Here is a 19,670-nt window from a genome sequence, read left to right as displayed (position 1 = left end):
CGAGCTGATACAGTACCATCTAAATTTAGGGCACTGCAAAAACGACAGGACATGGCATGAAGTTAGCCACAACAGCCTGTAACTTGCTACTTGAGGTTAGGAACATGATTACTCCATAAACTTGCTAGTACTTGAGACTATATTGAACTTCTTTGGCTGTTCACAAATTTGGGGAGGAACACATACGATACGATTCAACTCTCAGCGCAACTCCACACATCGGCGTTTAAATCCTAGTGTCCATTTACGTACGCAGGTGCTTTCAACGGGAATATTTGTAGTCGTGTGATAGATTGTATCATCTTGTAATAATCCGAAAAAGAAAAGATTTAAGAAAGCTTTTGCTCACGCCGAGAGGAGAGAGAGACTCCTCCCAAACAAAAACAGACGACACATCGCTCGCTTCCTCCTTTCTCCGACCTCCCCCAACCCCCACCGTCTCATCCCGACTCCCGAGGCGGCCGCCGCGGAAGTCGGACTTCCCCGTCGACCTGCAGGATGGTGGTGGCCTCGGAAGAAATGGCGGTCTACTGCTTCGACACCCTCGTCGCCCACTACAGCGGCGACCAGCCGCCGCCGCCCGCCTTCGAGGACGGCAACCAGTAAGCCCCCTGCCTCCGCGATCGTCCTACCGGCCCAGCCTCACGCCGAAAGGAGGAGTTTTTACGGCGATTTCGGTGTGGTTTTGGGTCAATTCGTGGTAGATTTGGGCAAAGGCGGAGGCTTTCGCGTTCGCCGCGGGTAGATTTGGTTCGGCCCGGGTTTCGTTGGATTCGATTTGCTATCCGATTGGATTGATCGCTTGTTAGGTTCGGGAGACTGTGCCGTCTGATCCTTTCGCGAGTACATGTTGTACTAGTTTTCGTTGAATGACAAAAAATCAGCCACGTTTGCATGGCTAAATGCTTCGCCTGTCACTTGTTCATGTGATTTTCTATCCGAGAGCAGGGGAGGTCAAGAAATCTCACTGCCGTTGCAGAGATTATCTTGGGGACGCTGTTCATAATCTAAGTAGGAGTATGATATTTTAAGGATCCTGATGCATTCCTCTTTTTGGGGTGCTTAGGAAGATTAGGATGCCTTTGTTTGTTTGATTAGGCCATCTAATGAACGTTCCTTCATTCCTAGTCTATTATTCACAAAATGTTCATTCGGGTTCCGTTGTAACCATGTACTACCCCATATTAAATTTTTCTAGCTTTTTCTATATTGTTTTTTCGATAGGTATTGTTGTTCTTGCAAACAATGTCTCAACTCATTGGTGCCAATTTTGTAACTTCAGCCCGTTGTTTGTGACCTGGAAGAAGGCTACCAATGGTTCAGAACCACGCCTCCGGGGATGCATAGGAACCTTGGAGCCCCGTCAGATTGTCAGTGGCTTTAAGGACTACGCACTAACTAGGTAACTATTGTTTGAGCATTGAAATTCTCTTAATTTTCTTGCTGAAATGTCTGCTCACTAGAAAATTGGAGGACATTAGCTATAATAAGTACAAAGGCAACTATGCAGCATGTATTGAATTATGTTGCATATATAGTAAGCCTAGTATCCTCTTGCAGTGCCCTGAGGGACCGGCGTTTTCCCCCAATGCAGTCGAAAGAACTGCCATCCTTGGAGTGTACCGTATCTGTACTGATTGATTACGAAACCGCACAGAACTACCTCGATTGGGAGGTAACTACACACTGTTTAGTTTTTCCTTTCAGCATGTTCAGATGTCCTTCTCGCTCGTCATTTGGTATTTATTGTTTCAGCAACTTTTACATCAAAGTCAATTTGGTATTCCTTTGAATGCAGGTTGGGAAGCATGGTTTAATTATTGAATTTACAGATCCAGACTATAATATAAGACGCAGTGCAACCTATTTACCTGAGGTTGCTGGCCAGGAAGGTTAATGTTATATTTTCATCTATTTAATGCATGTCTTTTTCATGTTTAAAATTCTCTAGTTTCTAAAACTGTTACAGGGGACAATCAGAAGTTGAAACCCGTTGAAATTTGTTAAGCACATAAGATATTTCACCATCTTCCAAATCCATGACTGAAATACATTCTAATGAGCAATGAAGATTAAATAAAAAGGCATTTCATCAAATACATTCCAATCTGTATTATATAACTTAAGGCTTGATCTTTGGCAGGATGGACACACACAGAGACTATTGACTCGCTCATGAGGAAGGCGGGTTACAATGGTGCCATCACCGAGCCCTTGAGGAAGAAAATCTGTGTCACCCGCTACCAGAGCACCCTGTACACCATGCACTACGGTGAATATGTTGCATACGTCAAGAAGAATAGAGGTGCAGCCCCTGCAATCAACGGGGTGCCTGTAGTTAACGGCTTCAAGCCAGGCCATTGATTTATCCTTATTGCAAAAGCTAAAAGAATCATTTATAATTTATCTGGGAGCAATTGGGGTTACAATTTGTTTGAAGGGTTCCCACCCCTCACAGCTCATTGGTCTGGCATCATCTCGTTCCAAGGAAAGGGGGACGCCATGCTATTAGGTCCCCAAAATTATGTCTTCCTGGGATGAATGATGCTTATGTATCTTAAAAACTTATGTGTTATCTGGTGAAATCAATCGATTCAAAACGGTCATTCCTCTACATATGTAGTAACCCCAGTGATCCTAGTGTCTCTACTTAAGCTTTTATCTGATCTTGCAAGTATGTCATATAGAATATATTCAGAACAAGATACGGTAGAAACTTACAGTCTGGTTATGTATATTAGTCCGAGCGTGACCAAGTGATCGATGATGAATTTTGAGTGGTAGCGTGGCAGTGCCCTCCTGTTCCTTCCCACTTTAAACAACTGGAAGCAGGCACCTCGCACAAAGAACAATAGCACTGCATCGTGCAGAACCGATGTGTTACACCGAAAAAGATTATAGGTAATTGCAAAAGAGATGTTGGAAAAGAGCCATGAAATGACTGGTCAGATTACCTTGCTGCAACGGCTCTCATGAGGAGTCGTATCGAAGGGGAGATTTCCACACAAGTGCCTTGGGTGGGGAAAATCTCTCAGTGCCACCTATGTAGTCATCGTCACGCAGTAGATATCAGAGATTTATTTATGCCCTGTGTGTAGTCAAAATCATCAAAAATCAAACAATTCAAGCCACAAGAAACTATATTATCTCTTGCGTTGGTACGCTCTCGAACATAGGTTAGTTTCACACATCGTTTTTCATATAGCAGTCATGCTTAATACTACTGAATACATAGTTGATTTAGTAGAATTCATGCAAGAGTTCATCCCGCTCACAGGGCCTCTCTCTCGACTACAACGACGTCCTCGTCATCTTCCTCATCAAACACCCTTCGCTCACGGGCCATCTCAAGGCAGTGGTCGTACGTACCTTCTTCACATCCTTCAACACTATTGCCGTCAACAGGTTCGCTCAGCTTCACCACCACCTTGTCAGAAATAACGACGACAGTGTCGCACCGACGCTCATCTTTGTCTCCGTGGAAGAATCGGCCACCGTTGTGATCATAAGCTCTAATCCCCAAATTCATCACAAGGCAGTGGTCATTCGCATCATCGTCAACACCTTCGATGCCTTCGTGGTCATCAGGTTGGCTCTTCACCACAATCTTGTCAGGAGTAACTTGAGTGGTGTCACTGCGGCGCTCATCTTTGTCTCCTTGGATAAATTTGCCGCTCTTGCGATCATCAGCTCCAAACTTGGCAGACGACTTGACGAGCGCAAACCTGTCCTCGTCAATCCCCGTCTGAAGGAGAGTCGGCTCATCTTCTTCGATCTTATAAGGATTATCCATGCTGTCACCAGTGGCAAATTCATGCCGGTTCTCATGAGTAACACCAGAGCTGAGAATGCACAAGCAGTCAGCTTCACTGTCATAGCCATCCGATGTTTCTGCCAAGTCCTCCGGCTGTTCCACTTCCACTTTAACCATCTACAGGTCATGACAGGAAAGATATTGTGGTGGTTTATAGTTGGATCACAGATGATTTTTTGGTATGAAAAATCCCTTGGATATCGGCTTTGAAATTTCTTACACAAGTACCATCAGTTGATATGAAGTTAGAAAGCTAACAAAATAAAGCAATATAAATTTCAAAGGGAAGGCCGTATCTTATATTAATAAATATAGTTGTAGCACAAATTTTAACCTCTTGACAAATTAATGGAAAAGGAAAGGAGCAAAGGAGTGAAAGGACTAACCTTGCCTTTTGCTGCAACGACAATCACATCATCGGTTTCCTTGAGATTCACCTTCTTAGAGAACTGTTCGATGTCTATCTCGTAGCACTCGCCATCACGTTCAGCATCAGGCTGTTCGTCAACCTCCACTATCTTCACCATTTTCCCTGAGAAACCTTACCCTTTCTCCACTTTGAAGTGAAGATTACCACACAGCATGCCCGTTTATATAAGCAGAGGGCAGCAAAACTGATTTATTTCTCCAATAAAACAGGTTGCAGAATTGGAAGGGGCATACCAGGCAACGAGGAGCCTCACGTGAGAAACGAAGGGGCATACGGATACTCATAAATTCAAGTCATTTAAAACGATTATGGGCATTGCAAAATCTGAACGAATTAGAAGATCCCAAGGGGTTAGAGTAAACCAACTATCTATTGCAAATATGCTGAAATTAGATGGAATAGGATCGATACTATTCGATAGGAAGATCGATATATAAACTTTCAGTTTGCGAAAAGTGGCGCACATATGCACCAAGCATTGGAACAAGATCTATCGCCAATACTACTAACCATGTACAAGTTACTGCAAGATAACTAGGCCCATCAGAACAATGCGACGAGCGATTGCAAAATGACCGATTGCCAGACCTAGAGTCATGAGTGGCCTCAACTAGGCCCTACTTTTGTTGCTTCTGCCTTGACAATCTCTTAATCTTCCACCTTTGGTCCTTGTCAGAAGCGTGGCAGTGCCCTCCAGTACCCTTCCAAGACACACACGGGGCAGCGATGTCGCACACATAGCAGAAACACTGCAGCACAAGATGAAAAGATTTAATGGCAACCTGATAGTAACTGATAGCAGTAATGCAACTCTAACATTGTGCAGTGTCCAATAGCAGCAAGCAACAATTTCATTATTAGTAGCATTTTGAGACTTAAAAAGCAAGCAGAGCTACACGTTTAAAGTGGCATGGTATACTTGTCATAATAGCACATCAAGTTAAACAAGACACAACTATATAAGTCACTCCAACCATTCCACTCGAACACAAATTTGTGCTGCCAGCATGTCAATCAACAAGATCTGTCTCCAGTACTAATCTTATACAGCTATATAAGTCACTGCAAAATAACCAGAACAACCTGACTAGTGACTGAAATGGCCGACTGCAGCCCATGAGTCGGGAGTGACCTTAAATAGGCCTTTTTACGCTGATTTTTTTCTTGAATGATCTCATAGTCTTCCACCATTCCAAGACACATGGGGCAGCGATGTCGCATACAAAGTAGAAACACTGAAGCATAAGATAGACACAATTTGGTGGCAATCTGATAAGCCTAAGCAGCAATGAAACTCTAAATTATTATTTTTTCTCCAACACGCAGGAGAAATGCGCGACAGTACCTTTCCACAGTGGCGCTCATGAGGCGTGATGTTAAACGGGTGCTTGGCGCAAGCGGACCTCGGATGGGGGTAATCTCTGCACGCCACCTGCAATACCACACCAAAAGATCCCACATTTCAGATCGGCCACTCGCGTTTTCGTCGCACACACAAACAAACCAGCCCGTGTTTTCGTCGCGCTCGTACCTTGCCCCGCTCGGCGACGACCGCGACGTCGTCACTTGCGGCGGCGGGGGTGGCTGGGGCCACCTCCGCGGCGGCGATCGGGTCGGTGGCGAGGATTTGGCAGTCCTCGTCGAGGCGCCGCTTCTCCCGCGGGGTCCACATCTCGATCTCGTCGTCGAGGTCGAGCGGCGCGGACCTCTTCCGCGCCTTCTTCGCGCTGCCGCCGACAGAGGGGTCAGGGGACGACGGGATTTCGATCACATTCGCCGCCGCGGCCGTATTCGCCGGAGCCACTGGAGCTGGCGGCGGCTTCTTGGCCTTCGCCACCGGGGCCGCTGGCGCGGGTGCCGACCGCTTGCCCCTGGCCATGAGGAGGGCTCGGATCGAAACCCTAGGCGGCGGTTGCGATCGGGTGGGGAACGTTGGATCGATGAGGAGGGAGAGAGGAGGGGTTTTGGGCTTCGAACTGGCGCGTGGCCCTGACGAGTGATCTTTCTGACATGTGGGACCCATGTGTTACCCCGCTTTGGATTTGGAAGGCGCAGCTCAAGTATATTTTAAACTTCCAAATTTAATAATTTTAGGTGACCGTTTGAAAAAATAGTATGAATAGGAGTCTTCCAAAGGCCACTCAGCTCTTTGAGCTTAGAGACAGATAGCTAGGATTAGCTCCAGTAATAAAATATATGCTCAGCTCTGATAAAAGTAATCTCATGGATATCTAGTATTTGATAACCTACCAACTCGGAAAAAGTGCAGCGGGATTCCTTTTGGTAGCTAAAATATGGCAATGTTGCGTTGATTTAATATGCAAACTTTGGTTACTTCTAATATTGATGTTTTTAGAGAGAGAGAGTGTGTGGCATGAGCTCTGCCTTTGCATTTGATAGGTAGAAAAAGAGAAAGGAAACATCACAAAACTACACTTTTATGTTTTCATTTCATAAAACCAAACTTTTCTTCAACTAAGTTATCACATCACTATTTCTCATGGGCAAAGAGAAGCAAAGAGAAGCAAGGAAAGGAGGAGTGAAGAGATGGATGCTGATGCATGGGCAAAGAAGAAAGAAAACAGAGGGAAAGGCGGCCCCTGGTATTCGACTGCAAGCCTGCAGGCTGCAATGCAAGGTGAGCTCAGGTTGGCTCCTCTGGCCCAGGAGGATATGGGGAACCGTATCAGATGAGATGACAGACACAACAGCAGGCAGCTACTCCTGCTGCTCAGACAGGCTCAGCTACAACGCAGATCAGACGCAGATGCAGCATATCCTTCACCCGATTAAATCCTGCAGCCATTTCCATGCACTGCAATGCATATAATCGTTCGTTTTATTTATGTATTGCCACTTCAGATATCCAAGAGAAGGGGAAATACAGCAATTGCTGCTTTACTGAACTGTGTCTCAAACTCGTTTTCTATAGAGAAGAAAATGTCATTACTCCCAAAGTGAAACACGTTTTCTCTAGAAAAGAAAATGTCGCTTTTGATATTACTACCAAATAAGTGCGGTAGTGATGCGAGAAAAGAAAATTAAAAGTATAAGCATCATGTTGTCAAGTTGGCTGACATGATTGTCATCTATTTAATTTTTTTCTAGTCCTTTTTCCCTGTTTCTATTTTATAGCATTTTTTTTTATCTCTGAAGGGTGATCTCCCCGATAGCCTAGGTCTAGTTTCAAGCACCTGAACTTTATATTGTACTCCTCGAGAGGTTACGATGGTAATTGTGACTACTACTCATTCAATACCAATTCTTAACAGTTATGGCTAAAACGACTACCGCCTCTCTTTTCCTCCTAAGCTAACGATGATAAAGAAAAATCTGACGAAAATCGTGACTAATAGTTATCTTTTAACGGCTGGCTCATGGTGACCCTTACGGCAGACAAATCACAATCTTTACGGCTAAAAGGATTTAACAAACCCGCTAGCTTTCCTAGCAATTTAAATTAAGAAACAACCCACCCCTATAGAAGAAGGCAGCCACCTCAAAAGGGGAAGCCTCCAAAGTCCAAAAGGAGAAACAGCAATACGCATAAAATGCAAAAAAGAAAGAAGAAGAGAGAATTCTACTGTAAAAATGGCAAAGCAAAGACCCGGAGTGGAGAGGAGAAGAAATGGGAAAGAGGGAGCAGGGGCGTCGAGGCAACGAGGTAGAAAGCCCAAATCCCATCTCGCCCTCCTCCCTCTCTCTCTCCACTCCACTCCGCTCCATTAAATATACTCGCGCTCCAGCTCACTAGCTCCCCTTCCCTTCCCTTCCCCTTCCGAAATCACCTCAGCGAATCCAATCGAGCCCAAGGCGGAAGCTTTTGCCGCGGCGATGGAGCATCAGGGTGCAGGGGCGGACGGGGAGGTGCCGGCCGGGCTGGGTCTGACGGCGGCGGAGTACGAGCAGCTGAGGCTGACGGTGGACGTGCACCACCGCTACGCCGTGGGGCCGGGCCAATGCTCCTCGCTGCTGGCTCAGCGCATCCACGCGCCGCCGGCCGCCGTCTGGGCCGTCGTCCGTCGGTTCGACTGCCCGCAGGTGTACAAGCACTTCATCCGCAGCTGCGCGCTCCGCCCGGACCCCGACGCCGGCGACGTCCTCCGCCCCGGCCGCCTCCGCGAGGTCAGCGTCATCTCCGGCCTCCCCGCCAGCACCAGCACCGAGCGCCTCGATCTCCTCGACGACGCGGGCCGGGTCTTCGGCTTCTCCATCACCGGCGGCGAGCACCGCCTCCGCAACTACCGCTCCGTCACCACCGTCTCCGAGCTCGCAGGCCCCGGGATCTGCACCGTCGTGCTCGAGTCCTACGTCGTCGACGTCCCCGACGGCAACACCGAGGACGACACCCGCCTCTTCGCCGACACCGTCGTCAGGCTCAACCTCCAGAAGCTCAAGTCCGTCGCCGAGGCCGCCGCCGCCGCCGCCGCCACCACCACCTCCAACTCCGTCCCACAGTTGCCTCCGCCTGCGCCGGCCGAGTAGCCCCAAAATGGGCAAGGGGAAGAAAGCAACAGCAAGTTTTGGGCGTCTCTGTAATTTCGCTTCTTTGGGAGGGGTTTACCTGAATTGAATCTGACCATGGATGAACTTGGACGGGACAAGGAGCGGTCAGGTTGAAATTAGGTCTCATTTCAAGGGTGCTACCTGTAATAAACTCCTTTTCTTCTTCTTTTGCTTCTATTGCTGGATTCCTTCCGTTCTTCTTGGCTTTCTTTACCTCTTCCGGAATTTGGTTAATTTCAACTTTATGCGATTGGAATGGTTCCTTAGGAATTGCTGCTTCTCATCTCCGCGTTGCATTGTATTGCATTGCATGTGGCTATCTTCATACATGTGATCCATGCATAGTTTGATCCTGATACATGGAGGCTGGCCTCCTAGATTCGGAGTTGCCCTACAATGCAAGAGTAGCCTGTTATTGATTGAATCACTGATCAATTCTGTCCATTCTTTGGTTCCCTTGATATCTTAGCAGTTGTTGAGTAACGATGGTTATGCATGGTTAGGTGTTGTGGTTGCAAAAAAATTTGTTGGATTCTTCTGGAATACAGGAACCATCAGTGTCCAAATTCTTTTCTGGCAAGAATCAAGATGGGCTGGTAGCCTGGCAGTGTATTTTGTGCATGCATCTTGGAGCTGCAGCTGCTCTGCCTTGGAGTACTCTGAAGTATATATTTGAGTAAATTTCTAGTAGCTGCTGCATAGCACAATACATTAGGAAATATATATAGCAAGTGTCATTGATACCTTAAATTGCACTAGTACTATATTTGTTTGTCTTGAGATGCTGATTTAGTAGCACTAACAGGGTGTTTTTGTCTCTTCTTGCCACATTTTCTGCTACGTGTACAGTGTACTCTCTCTCCAAGATCATTGTTTTGGAACAAGCGTCAAATATGTTACGGCAACGCTTGCTTTGTTTTTTATGGGATAGATATCACCATTACTTGCAGTTCCCACGCATTTTTTGTTGTTGTATCAGATCACCGCAATGTGGTGAATGTATGTCCAGCATGTATATACAATATTTGTTGTACTTCGCTTCAGCTGTGCATGGTTATGGACTTACTGGCCACTGGGTCATGGACAACAGCATGTATATACAATTTTTGTAATTCTAGTGATCACAAAAGTATTCATACCTACATTTTTTCCGGCCCCGTTTGAACGACATGATTGTTTTTCTGATTCTTGCGGAAATTGAAATGTTTCTTAAAAAATCATGCATTCGGAATGTCGCCGCCGGGCCTTCGAAAAGTGCCTGAAGATTCAGACAGGGAAGGGGGGGGGGGGGGGAAGCAAGTAAGATGCCCGCAAGACCAATGATCATTTCCTTTTCTATTTCGCCACACAATTCCACATCAGAGATCTCCTTTTCTATTTCGCCACACAATTCCACATCAGAGGTCCTTGCCACAAGTGAAAAATCAAGAGATTCGGGGAGCAATTTCTTGCCTCAAGCGACCAGAAAGCTTAGGCCCTTCGCTTCATCAGCAATTCAGCATCGGTAAAAGATTATTAATCAGTGACCTTTCCTTTTGGCCATCTTTCATCCCCAATTCCATCGCCACCTTACTCGGATTCCTTATGTTTTTTCAGCCACAACTGAAAGCTGATGAAGAACACATATCCCTGCATAATTGGCAGCGGTGCACATGCTTATGTGTTCATGAAAACTGAAAACCAGTTGTCCCTGAGAGGGACTGCACCGCAGCAACAACAAACCCGGCATTCAGGGCTCCAGTTGGCTACGAACTCTCATTGCAAACGAACGAACGGAGAGATCCCGGCTCATGTAAACCAAGCCTGAAAGCGATGCGCCACATTGTTTGCCGGGTCAAACGAACGAACTCTCATTGCTGGACTAAGTCGCACGAAATGCTGCAAATTCCTTGACAGAGATCTTCGTCAAAGTAAAACTCCTAGGACCAATGCTCGAGTCTTCTTCAGCTTGAATTTCAATACCAGTTTTATTCGACTCATAAAATTACCCTATTACTGTTAAGGTAGTCTCAATTTTAATTTCGTCTCCAAAGTGGAACTCAAATGTGCAATTCAAATGGCAAAGCGGTTAAATAACGCGGGGCGAGAGGAAGGAACGGGGACGGCATTTTTTACAGCAAGTACTTACTGGTGGCTGCCGTGCCGTTGGAGATGATGAGAGAGGAATTAAAAGTCTGGGGAGGCAGTTGCACTCTCAAGAAGTCGAATATATCGTTGCATTTGCGAACCCTGGGTCAGTGTCTGGCCGAAATACAGTGCCATGTCTATGCTGACCGATGCGAGCACCACCGCATTCCGAATACCGGCGAAAACTGAAGGAATTTGAATTTTAATCGATATTCACGATATTCGAAGAATGCGCTAGGGCTCGATATTCAATCCTCATTCTTATTTTGGAACCATGCACTGACCCCTATTATATATATCAAAGCAAGAAAAGAACTCTTACTCTCTTCTAGTGGGCCGCAGCTGGTCAGGTCAGGATATCATGTCACACACGACTCACACTCAACTCAACCCTGCTGTACGTACGATCGAAATGTGTAAATTTTCTTAAAAAAACCACCATTACACCCTTGCCTGATGGCCAGCTAGAGGTAGTGATCATCAAATGACATGAAGGAAAAATATTTTTTTCATACTAGCTAAGGCAAAAATATTTTCTGATGACCAGCTATTGATCATGCGTGTTCATTTCAGCAGCTTTCAAACAAAATAGTGAAGCAAAGAAAAAATATGGGGTGAGAGAGGCTCGAACTCTCGACCTCAGGATCACTCACGTTTTAGCTATGAGACCTACGCGCTAGCCAACTGCGCCACCACCCCGCTGTTGAGAGGGTGCATAATTTCTGAATTTAAGCCTGAGGTCCTTTACGAAGCCAAGATAGCAAGAGATTGTTACCATGTCCACGATTCGTAAACAAAAAGGTCTCCGAAGTCCGAACAGCATCAGAATTCAGCAGCGGTTGAAACTGAAACCATGAAGTCACCATCAGTTTTTTTTTAATGTTTTTCGTTTTTCTGAATGTCAACTCAGCATCAGAATTTCAACAACAGTTGAAACTGCAACCGTGACTTCAGTACCATCAGCGCCTAAATTTTAGGACAGTACTGTACACCATTACTGCAGCGCAAAGTCGCAATGGCGCCAAATGCGGGCATCAGCAAGCAAGGCCTTGTCTGCTTCATTGAGCTCATGGCAGCCTTGAGCCAGCGTCAGCAAAGCTCCAAGCAAATACAATGCAAATTTCATATAGAAACTTTCTTTTACAGAATTTAACTGTTGGCATGATCGTCGTCGTCGTCGTCAGGACATGGATATGAAGCGGGGAAGAAAAATCAGAACGAACTGAAACGGTCCAAGCAAGCTACCAAGCGATCACCCTAGCGCGGACCTGGTCACCTCGTACGCCAAGAAGCATGCAGCGTTCGCCGGGACGCTGCGCCCCATGGCGGGGCCGAATCCCTTGTACAGGCCCTTCACGCCGTCGGCGGCGAGGATCTTCTTGAATGCGTCCATGGACCCGGAGTACTTGGGGTTCTTGTAGTCGTCCACCTGGAGCACGCTCTTGACGACGTCGGTCGGGTACACGGTGCCCCAGAAGGAGGCGCCGGCGAGGCCGCCGGCCACGATCAGCGAGCCACGGCCGAGCTGGGAGGTGTCCTGCCCGCCGGCGATGAGCTGCTTGATCGCCTCGTACACGCCGAACATGATGGCGTTGCCGGGGACCTCGCGCCCCAGCGTCGGGACGAGACCCTTGAAGAGGCCGCGCGTGCCGCCTTCCGATTTAAGCACGTGCTTCGCGACGTCGATCGGGCCGCCATACTTCACTGCCGCGGCAGGGGCGGCGACGGTGGCAGCAGCAGCGCCTCCTGCACCGGCGGCAGCGGCGGCCGGAGCAGGGGCAGCGGTCGCCAAGGCGCTCTGGGCTTGCAACCTGACAGGACATGAACATTCAAGGATCAGTGCTCTGCTTCATCTGCAAGATTGCAACTCATATATGTTTCTGTATCGTCACTTGCCAAACAAGTGGCAAAAGGAGCAGCAAGAGGTTGTGCCTTCTGGATTCTGATGTATGGTACAGCAGATTGAAAATTTGGTACGCGATTGTGAAACTTGATAGTCTACGAGTCACAGTACACCCAAGTGTTTTGATGATAGCTGAACAGCGTATATGATCACATCCTTTTTGCCGCCGTGAAACAGATTTATTCTGTTCTGGCATTGCCGAAAATTCTGATAAAAACAAGAATGCAATTAACAAAAAATAGCATAACTGAGTGGGAATGCTTGCATATTTGCAAGAGCACATCTCAGTGATACATCAGAGTACTAGCGCTGTTGAGCAGTACAATGAAAAGTCATGCATTGCTTGAATGGAAGAATGGAACCAAAATATTTTAGCTACTTCACTAGACCAACAACAAGCTATAGGAAGATGGTGCTTGCAAACATAATGATTAACATTTCCATATGACATTATCACATTATGCATGTTGGTTGCTAAATACTACTTGATACACCTGCATTCAGATTATGACGCTACAGAATGAACTGATGAAACATTTGTCTTCAGAATGAAATAAACAGCACAGTGCCACTACTGACCTGCACTTGATGAGTTCGGTGGGACAGGCCAGGAACGAGACGGCGACCCCGGCGCCGGCGCCTGCAACGACCTGCTGGCCGACGGTGAGCGGCAAGCCGGGCTCGGACCGCAGCACGGCCTCCATCTGTCCCCTGACGGTGAAGAGGACGGCGTTGAATGCGGCGACGGTGGCGAGGGGCGCGCCCATGCCCTTGTACAGGCCCCGGGGCCCCTCGGCGGCCAGCGTCTGCTTGACGGCGTCGACGGCGCCGGCGTAGCGGGGCGGCTGGCCGGGCGGCGGCGTAGGCTGGCTCTGGAGCTTCACCTTGATGGTGTCGAACGGGTGGCCCACCACCAGCTGCGCCGCGCCACCCACCGTGCCGGCCGTCAGGTCCTTGGCCACGTCACCCATCTGCCATGCACGCTTGCAAGTTCAGTTGGTTGCTGACTGCGTATCTGAATGTCAGTTTCTACTCACTTTCATTAATTTCTTCAGTGCGCCACTATTCTAGTATTCTTCATCTTAATCGTATTCTTTGTTCCATGTATTTAGGTTCAGTAAACACATAAGACAGCTGAAGAAATGAGAAAAATGCACATTTACAACTGCTTCTAGGAGCATAACATTTTCACATTTTGTGACCAGGATGAACTCTGTCTTCTTTTGCCTGAACCTACCAACAGCTGAACCTCTCTTTGTAAGATAGTTTATGAACCTAGACGGCATGACACCAGAACAGGCTTTCTTGTAGGAGCATCTATGGGATTAGGGAGACAAGTTTGTCCCAATAACAGGGAAGACACATTTCACGGCATTGTAACTGCAGCACTGCACAGTACGTCCCACTACCCGGCGGACCATTTCAGCAAGAACAGCCATCTCTAGATTTTGAGCTTCAAGAGGGAGGCACGTCAGGTCTGGTAGGCCTGAGGAGAACGAGGACAGACGATGGTTTTACGAGATTATGCAAAGAAAATCAATTGGGATGATTAGGCTATCATCCGATAAATCTGCAGAACCGTAGCCCAATCAGGTCGTCGAAATTCTAAATTTAGGATGGACAGCTCTTCTACCAATGGCCATACCCAACCAAAAATACACTCACTGATCTGACAAGAATAAGGTAACTGGCAAGGGATTCATACTTGGGTTAGGCGAGGAGCAGAGCTTTGCGGTGGAGGTGAAGGCCAGGTACGGCCACCTTCTCCTTCTCCTCCTCCTCAGCCAACGACTCAGCACGCTCCTCCACAGCAACCCAAGCGGCAACTTGGACTACCAAAATACAGCGCACATATGCCACTAGGAAAAGAAACAAAAACAATCGAGCAGGGAATAAAATTGAGGCCAAGAAGCGAAGAAGAGGGGGCAAGGCCGATGGGGCAAAGGGTGACGAGGGCCACTCACCACCAAACGCCACAACCCAACAAAACCAAATCAAAGGAAAGGCCACCAGGCCACCATCTCACCATCACAGCACCACCACTCCCACGCCACCGGATCACCGTCGGATGGCCAATCCACTCCAGGCCAACCATTACGACATTACCACTCCATCAGCGTCACTCCACACATTCACAGGGTGGGCATCATCAAGCTTTCTTATTAAAAAATATCTTCGTTGCTGCAAAACATGATTTTTTTCCCCAAGCACGGGTATTGCAGCTTTCAGCCAAAAAGGTTCTGAAAAAGAATTGTTGCCATTGCTCCATTCTGAATCGCTCGGCAAGCTGTTGCTCCAGCCGTGATAGGAGAAGAACTGGCAACGGCAATGGCACTGGAACCATCAGCAATCAACCTAGAGCCGACCTCGTTATCTCGTAGGCCACGAACGTCGCGGCATTGGCCGGGACGCTGCGCGCCATGGCAGGTCCGAACCCCTTGTACAAGCCCTTCACACCATCGGCCGCCACGATCTTCCTCAACGCGTCGAGGGATCCTGAGTACCTCGGTTTCTTGTAGTCGTCCACCTGGATCACGCTCTTCACCACGTCGGTCGGGTACACCGACAGCCAGAACGCTGCCCCGGCGAGCCCTCCGGCCAGGATTTGGGAGCCCCTGCCGAGGTTCGATGTGTCCTGGCCGCCGGCGAGGTACTGCTTGGTGGCTTCGTACACGCCGAACATCACCGCGTTGCCGGGAACCTCACGGCCCATCGTCGGGACGAGGCCCTTGAAGAGACCTTTAGTGCCGGCGTCCCGGACGACGTGCTTCGCCACATCTATCGGGCCTTTGGGTAGAAGCAGCGGCTGCCTCGGCTAAGGAACTCTGGGCTTGCAACCTGCAAGAGGGGAAAATAGTTTAGAAGCACTAAAATGGTATGGTCAAAAGTTTTAAGTTATTGCCTTGAACTCTCTTTCTTGAAAAGTTTTCAGGAAAGATAAAATGCAAGACAGGTGGCAGCACAGCCACTGAGTGTAGTTTGAATCACCATATATTCTACATGAGCCTGACTTAAAAGAACTTCATTTGCAAACTGAAAAACACAAGCACATAAAAGATATGGCCAACTCGTTTTGTACTGGCACAAATGAGTTTTTCAGCTGTCCAATTTTATGGCGTTTGGATTAGAGCACTACAACATTACTTAAATGGCGGACGCTTATGCTAATCCACGTAGGCATGACATGATGCAAGTGAGATGACCACTATTGCATAAATGGTATACGCTTATGCTAATCCACTGAGGCATGATATGATGCAAGTGAGATGACCACTATCGCATAAATGGTATACGCTTATGCTAATCCAGCTAGACATGATATCATTCAAACAAGCTCAACTCAGAAACACTGGAGTGCATGGCAATTTAGTATCTGACATGTATGATGCCTGACATCTGCAGGGAAGTGCCTTTCATAGACGGAAAAATATCAGGACTAACCACATAGGTTCCAATTTAACATGAACATTGCAGTCACTAGATCAAACCATCCAACCATTCAAGTAAAGGATGTTGAAATGAAAGGCGCCACTGACCTGCATTTGATCAGCTCGTTGCACTCACCAAACCGAAAAACATAAGCGCAGAAAAGACATGGCTAAGTGTGCCCTTATTTGTAGTGAGACAAATGAGTTTCAGCTGTCCAATTTTATGACCTTTCGTTAGAAACTATAGCACTTCTTAATGAAGACACTTATGCTGATGCAACCAGGCATGATTATGAATGATGCAAGTGGGATGAAATGAGAAACACAGGAATGCATGGCAATGTAGTATCTGACATAAATTATGCCTAATATCTGCAGGAAAGTTCATTTCACGACATAGATTCCAATTTAACACACAAAACCCACCCACTGAACAATGCAATCACTAGAACCAACCATTCAAGTACAGACTGGAGAAATGAAAATTGGTGTTGTGCCACTGACCTGCACTTGATCAGTTCTGTTGGACACGCCAAGAACGAGACTGCGACTCCAGCACCAGCGCCCGCGACAACCTGCTGCTTCACCGTCAGCGGCGCACCGGGTTCTGATCTCAGGAGCGCCTCCATCTGCCCCCTTACACTGAACAAGACAGCGTTGAAGGCCGCAACGGTGGCGAGAGGCGCCCCCATCCCCTTGTACAAGCCCCTAGGACCTTCAGCCGCAACCGTCTGCTTGACAGCATCGATGGCACCGGCGTACTTGGGGAGCTGGCCTGGGGCAGGGGTGGGCTGGCTCTGGAGCTTCACCTTGATGGTGTCGAATGGGTGGCCGACGATCAGGTTGGCAGCGCCTCCCACGGTCCCAGCCGTCAAGTCCTTCGCAACGTCCCCCATCTTCGGCTAAATGCAGTGCATACAATCCAATTCAGTACCATTCACCAATAATAGCATGACAAACAATACAAATGGCACTTTTAGCTGAATGTAAGCAGAGATTCAGGGTTTGATGTTCCATGAGAACACCTGGTTGTCTGGATCAAAATTCAGAATGAGCTGCGCCATCAAAGGTGAAGTAAAATCTGATATGCCAAACAAATTTAGCTACACAATGGCATAATTAAACCTTTTTGCAGAACAGGAGTAGAACCTAGATACTTTTTTCTGAAGAAAAGTGAAAGATATCGGTGGGTGAAACACCTGGCAGAAGGACTCTTGAGGCACTCCTAACTTGAGTACAAAAGCGAAAAAAGCTCTGGAGTCGAGATCCGAGTTTGTTCATGTGCAGTGCGTTCAACTGGCATCTTGCCTTACCGCTCGTGAGACCATGATTGCAACCACACACTAAAAATGGAACTAGAGGACGAGTCGAGTGGCGATTCTGACGCGGATGGTACTACAGCTAAAGTTGGGCTGATTGATACTCCAACCGGATCGGGATCGATGGCACCGAATTCCAAGGCTGCTACGGCACGGCGCAATGAATCGACGAGGCCCCTCTCGACCGATGTTGCAAACTGAAACAACGGTGAGACAGTAGCAGCGCAACACGCACAAACTCGCTCAGTAGCGAAGAGATGGCGCAGACAGGGAAATCCGGTCAAGAGGAGAGGCTTGCGCAGACGGCGGGGACGGATCGCGAAGCGGACTAGACGACAGAGGCGAAGCGCTCCGACGGGGGGCAATGCGAGGGGAGAGAGGAGGAGCGCCGGGAGGGATCGGAGTAGGGATTACCTTGGGCGCCGCCTCGTCGCCGCTTCCGCTTGAGACTCTTGCCGGATTCGATTCGAATCGCGGTTGCTTACTGATCGAATCGGCTGCGAATCAGGAGGAGGATGCCCGCTCGGGTTGGGTCGACCCGAGACCGAGACAGGGCATGTATGTATAGATAATGTTTGTTTGAGAGATAGTGAAAGTATCTAATAGAAGGTTACTCCACCTTCTCCTTGTACAACCAATCAATTAAATTATTTTTCAACTATTTTTTAAATTTATTATATGATATATACATTAAACAACTTTTTATTGAATCTATTTCACTATATACAGCTAACCAAACAAACCAATTTTATCTTATATGCACCTAACTTCTGATTTTACTTCAGGATGAACAGTACTGTGACATTAGCGTTTATGAACTATTAGATTTGGAACGGACGTACTAGATTATTTGCTACGGTATTTCTATAAACAGTAAAAATACTACAATATTTTGCTACAATAAATTACTACAGTAAATACTGGCACGATACTATTTATCTACACTCATATGGCTGTGTATTTCGAAAAACGCGTCCCACCTACCCAGACTGGTAAAGGCCTGATCAGTAATACGAAACGTTGATACAGCCCATCAATCAGACCCGAACCCGTCGAGGCGGAGTAGTAGGCAGCTGCGGCTGCTGCACGCAACCAGCACCTACCCATTGTCAGACCATCTCCAACAGCTACCTCAAATCTTCATCCTCAAAATACTATTACAGCATCCCCTATCACTATTACAGCATCCCCTATCTCTAACACTGTAGCAGTACTGTATCACTGGATAGAGAATCTGATGGAGATGGATTTCTAGTGCTACAGTATACCGCAAAACACTGTAGCACTAGAATCTTCAAATTTGGAGACTCCGTTGGAGATGGCCTCATTGTGCACGCACCGGCACCCAAAGATCCGATACGACGGCGGGCCGAGACGGGGTTTGGTGGATGCCGACGGGAATCTGGTCTCTTTCCATGTACTACTTACTAAGTACTCGAAGCGAACAAAGGGAGCTTGTCTTTTGGTCGCTAAGCAGTGGGGGCCAACCAACGTCTCCCCTGGCATTGCCGCACCAACGAAGGGACTCCTGCATCTGCATCGCTGTGCAAGTGATGGGCGCTCGATCAGGAAAACCTACTGGATTCAGAGCCTTGCAGTTCTAAAGACTCCCAGCTAAACTGCCGTGCCACTGGCAGCCTCCTAACCGAAACCAAGACACTAGGCATCACATCAGCTTTAGTTTTATGCAAATATCAACTGGAACCAAATGGCAAAGCAAACTTTACACGGAAAATATGACCTACATGGCAAAGCATACAAGTTTGGTGTAATCCAAGTCACACACCACCGCACAATTAAAGCCACCGAACAGAAGAAATCATAAGCTAAGCATGCGTAGCTCAATGCTACAGGCTGCAGATTCACATAGCCTCTTTGCTGCAAATTGCAGCAGCATCTTATATTTACTAATTAGAGACTACTTTTGATGCTCCACGTTAATCTTAAAAAAATCTTAGAAATTTTCATAAAAAAGCAAAACATCTAACCGTCAAATTAATTGATTGACTAACTGTAACCATAGATCAACAACTAGACGAAACAATATAAAAGATTAAAAAACAAATCATAGACTTCAACCCCAAAACTACTTCTTGCCTTGCATTTCCTTCTATTTTTTGTTACAGATATCATTTGTCCAACA

The 19,670-nt window shown here is 47.2% G+C and overlaps 4 protein-coding genes, 1 non-coding gene and 1 pseudogene across 7 annotated transcripts; 2 read left to right on the top strand and 4 right to left on the bottom strand.

The window, feature by feature from the left end:
- Positions 1 to 303: 303 nt before the first annotated feature.
- LOC133903977 (uncharacterized protein At2g38710-like) lies at positions 304 to 2,614 on the top strand. The gene is made up of 5 exons (XM_062345477.1): positions 304 to 602; positions 1,283 to 1,402; positions 1,561 to 1,675; positions 1,799 to 1,892; positions 2,144 to 2,614. Exons 1-5 carry the CDS (start codon positions 499 to 501, stop codon positions 2,362 to 2,364), a joined length of 654 nt encoding a protein of 217 aa, XP_062201461.1. The 5' UTR covers positions 304 to 498; the 3' UTR covers positions 2,365 to 2,614.
- A 508-nt stretch (positions 2,615 to 3,122) lies between these two features.
- On the bottom strand, positions 3,123 to 6,264 carry LOC133903878 (RPM1 interacting protein 13-like). 3 transcript variants are annotated; one of them, XM_062345352.1, is made up of 4 exons: positions 5,776 to 6,264; positions 5,590 to 5,676; positions 4,201 to 4,993; positions 3,123 to 3,931 (listed from the first exon to the last, which is right to left on the bottom strand). In XM_062345352.1, the coding sequence occupies exons 1-3, from the start codon at positions 6,121 to 6,123 to the stop codon at positions 4,862 to 4,864; spliced, it is 567 nt and encodes a 188-aa protein (XP_062201336.1). In that variant the 5' UTR covers positions 6,124 to 6,264; the 3' UTR covers positions 3,123 to 3,931; positions 4,201 to 4,861. The 3 variants fall into 3 exon arrangements, with proteins under 3 accessions (XP_062201336.1, XP_062201335.1, XP_062201337.1); XM_062345353.1 differs by lacking the exon at positions 3,123 to 3,931 and adding an exon at positions 5,328 to 5,479 and having other exon boundaries at positions 4,875 to 4,993; XM_062345351.1 differs by lacking the exons at positions 5,590 to 5,676; positions 5,776 to 6,264 and having other exon boundaries at positions 4,201 to 4,837.
- Positions 6,265 to 7,776: 1,512 nt separating this feature from the next.
- LOC133903880 (abscisic acid receptor PYL10-like) lies at positions 7,777 to 8,950 on the top strand. Its single transcript, XM_062345354.1, has 2 exons — positions 7,777 to 7,908; positions 8,038 to 8,950. The coding sequence occupies exons 1-2, from the start codon at positions 7,836 to 7,838 to the stop codon at positions 8,727 to 8,729; spliced, it is 765 nt and encodes a 254-aa protein (XP_062201338.1). The 5' UTR covers positions 7,777 to 7,835; the 3' UTR covers positions 8,730 to 8,950.
- A 2,537-nt stretch (positions 8,951 to 11,487) lies between these two features.
- On the bottom strand, positions 11,488 to 11,576 carry TRNAM-CAU (transfer RNA methionine (anticodon CAU)). The gene is given in 2 exon segments: positions 11,488 to 11,523; positions 11,539 to 11,576. It is a non-coding gene; the product is annotated as a tRNA-Met (tRNA).
- A 410-nt stretch (positions 11,577 to 11,986) lies between these two features.
- LOC133903516 (mitochondrial carnitine/acylcarnitine carrier-like protein) lies at positions 11,987 to 14,657 on the bottom strand. The gene is made up of 3 exons (XM_062344931.1): positions 14,486 to 14,657; positions 13,360 to 13,751; positions 11,987 to 12,688 (listed from the first exon to the last, which is right to left on the bottom strand). The coding sequence occupies exons 2-3, from the start codon at positions 13,749 to 13,751 to the stop codon at positions 12,130 to 12,132; spliced, it is 951 nt and encodes a 316-aa protein (XP_062200915.1). The 5' UTR covers positions 14,486 to 14,657; the 3' UTR covers positions 11,987 to 12,129.
- Positions 14,658 to 14,920: 263 nt separating this feature from the next.
- LOC133903517 (mitochondrial carnitine/acylcarnitine carrier-like protein) lies at positions 14,921 to 18,102 on the bottom strand (annotated as a pseudogene).
- Between the last annotated feature and the right edge of the window lie 1,568 nt (positions 18,103 to 19,670).

Source organism: Phragmites australis, chromosome 21 (assembly GCF_958298935.1).
Source record: "Phragmites australis chromosome 21, lpPhrAust1.1, whole genome shotgun sequence".
In the NCBI taxonomy this organism is placed as follows: Eukaryota; Viridiplantae; Streptophyta; class Magnoliopsida; order Poales; family Poaceae; genus Phragmites; species Phragmites australis.
This window is presented reverse-complemented; position numbering and strand designations above follow the sequence as displayed.

Bases quoted from the DNA above. Each gene is read 5' to 3' on its own strand.
- LOC133903977 (XM_062345477.1), top strand. From the start codon at position 499: ATGGTGGTGGCCTCGGAAGAAATGGCGGTCTACTGCTTCGACACCCTC. The intron at 1,403-1,560 runs GTAACTATTGTT...ATCCTCTTGCAG, and splicing joins AAGGACTACGCACTAACTAG to TGCCCTGAGGGACCGGCGTT. The intron at 1,676-1,798 runs GTAACTACACAC...CTTTGAATGCAG, and splicing joins AGAACTACCTCGATTGGGAG to GTTGGGAAGCATGGTTTAAT.
- LOC133903878 (XM_062345351.1), bottom strand. From the start codon at position 4,341: ATGGTGAAGATAGTGGAGGTTGACGAACAGCCTGATGCTGAACGTGAT. The intron at 3,932-4,200 runs GTTAGTCCTTTC...CATGACCTGTAG, and splicing joins TCGTTGCAGCAAAAGGCAAG to ATGGTTAAAGTGGAAGTGGA.
- LOC133903880 (XM_062345354.1), top strand. From the start codon at position 7,836: ATGGCAAAGCAAAGACCCGGAGTGGAGAGGAGAAGAAATGGGAAAGAG. The intron at 7,909-8,037 runs GTAGAAAGCCCA...AAATCACCTCAG, and splicing joins AGGGGCGTCGAGGCAACGAG to CGAATCCAATCGAGCCCAAG.
- LOC133903516 (XM_062344931.1), bottom strand. From the start codon at position 13,751: ATGGGTGACGTGGCCAAGGACCTGACGGCCGGCACGGTGGGTGGCGCG. The intron at 12,689-13,359 runs GTCAGTAGTGGC...ATGTCCTGTCAG, and splicing joins ACCGAACTCATCAAGTGCAG to GTTGCAAGCCCAGAGCGCCT.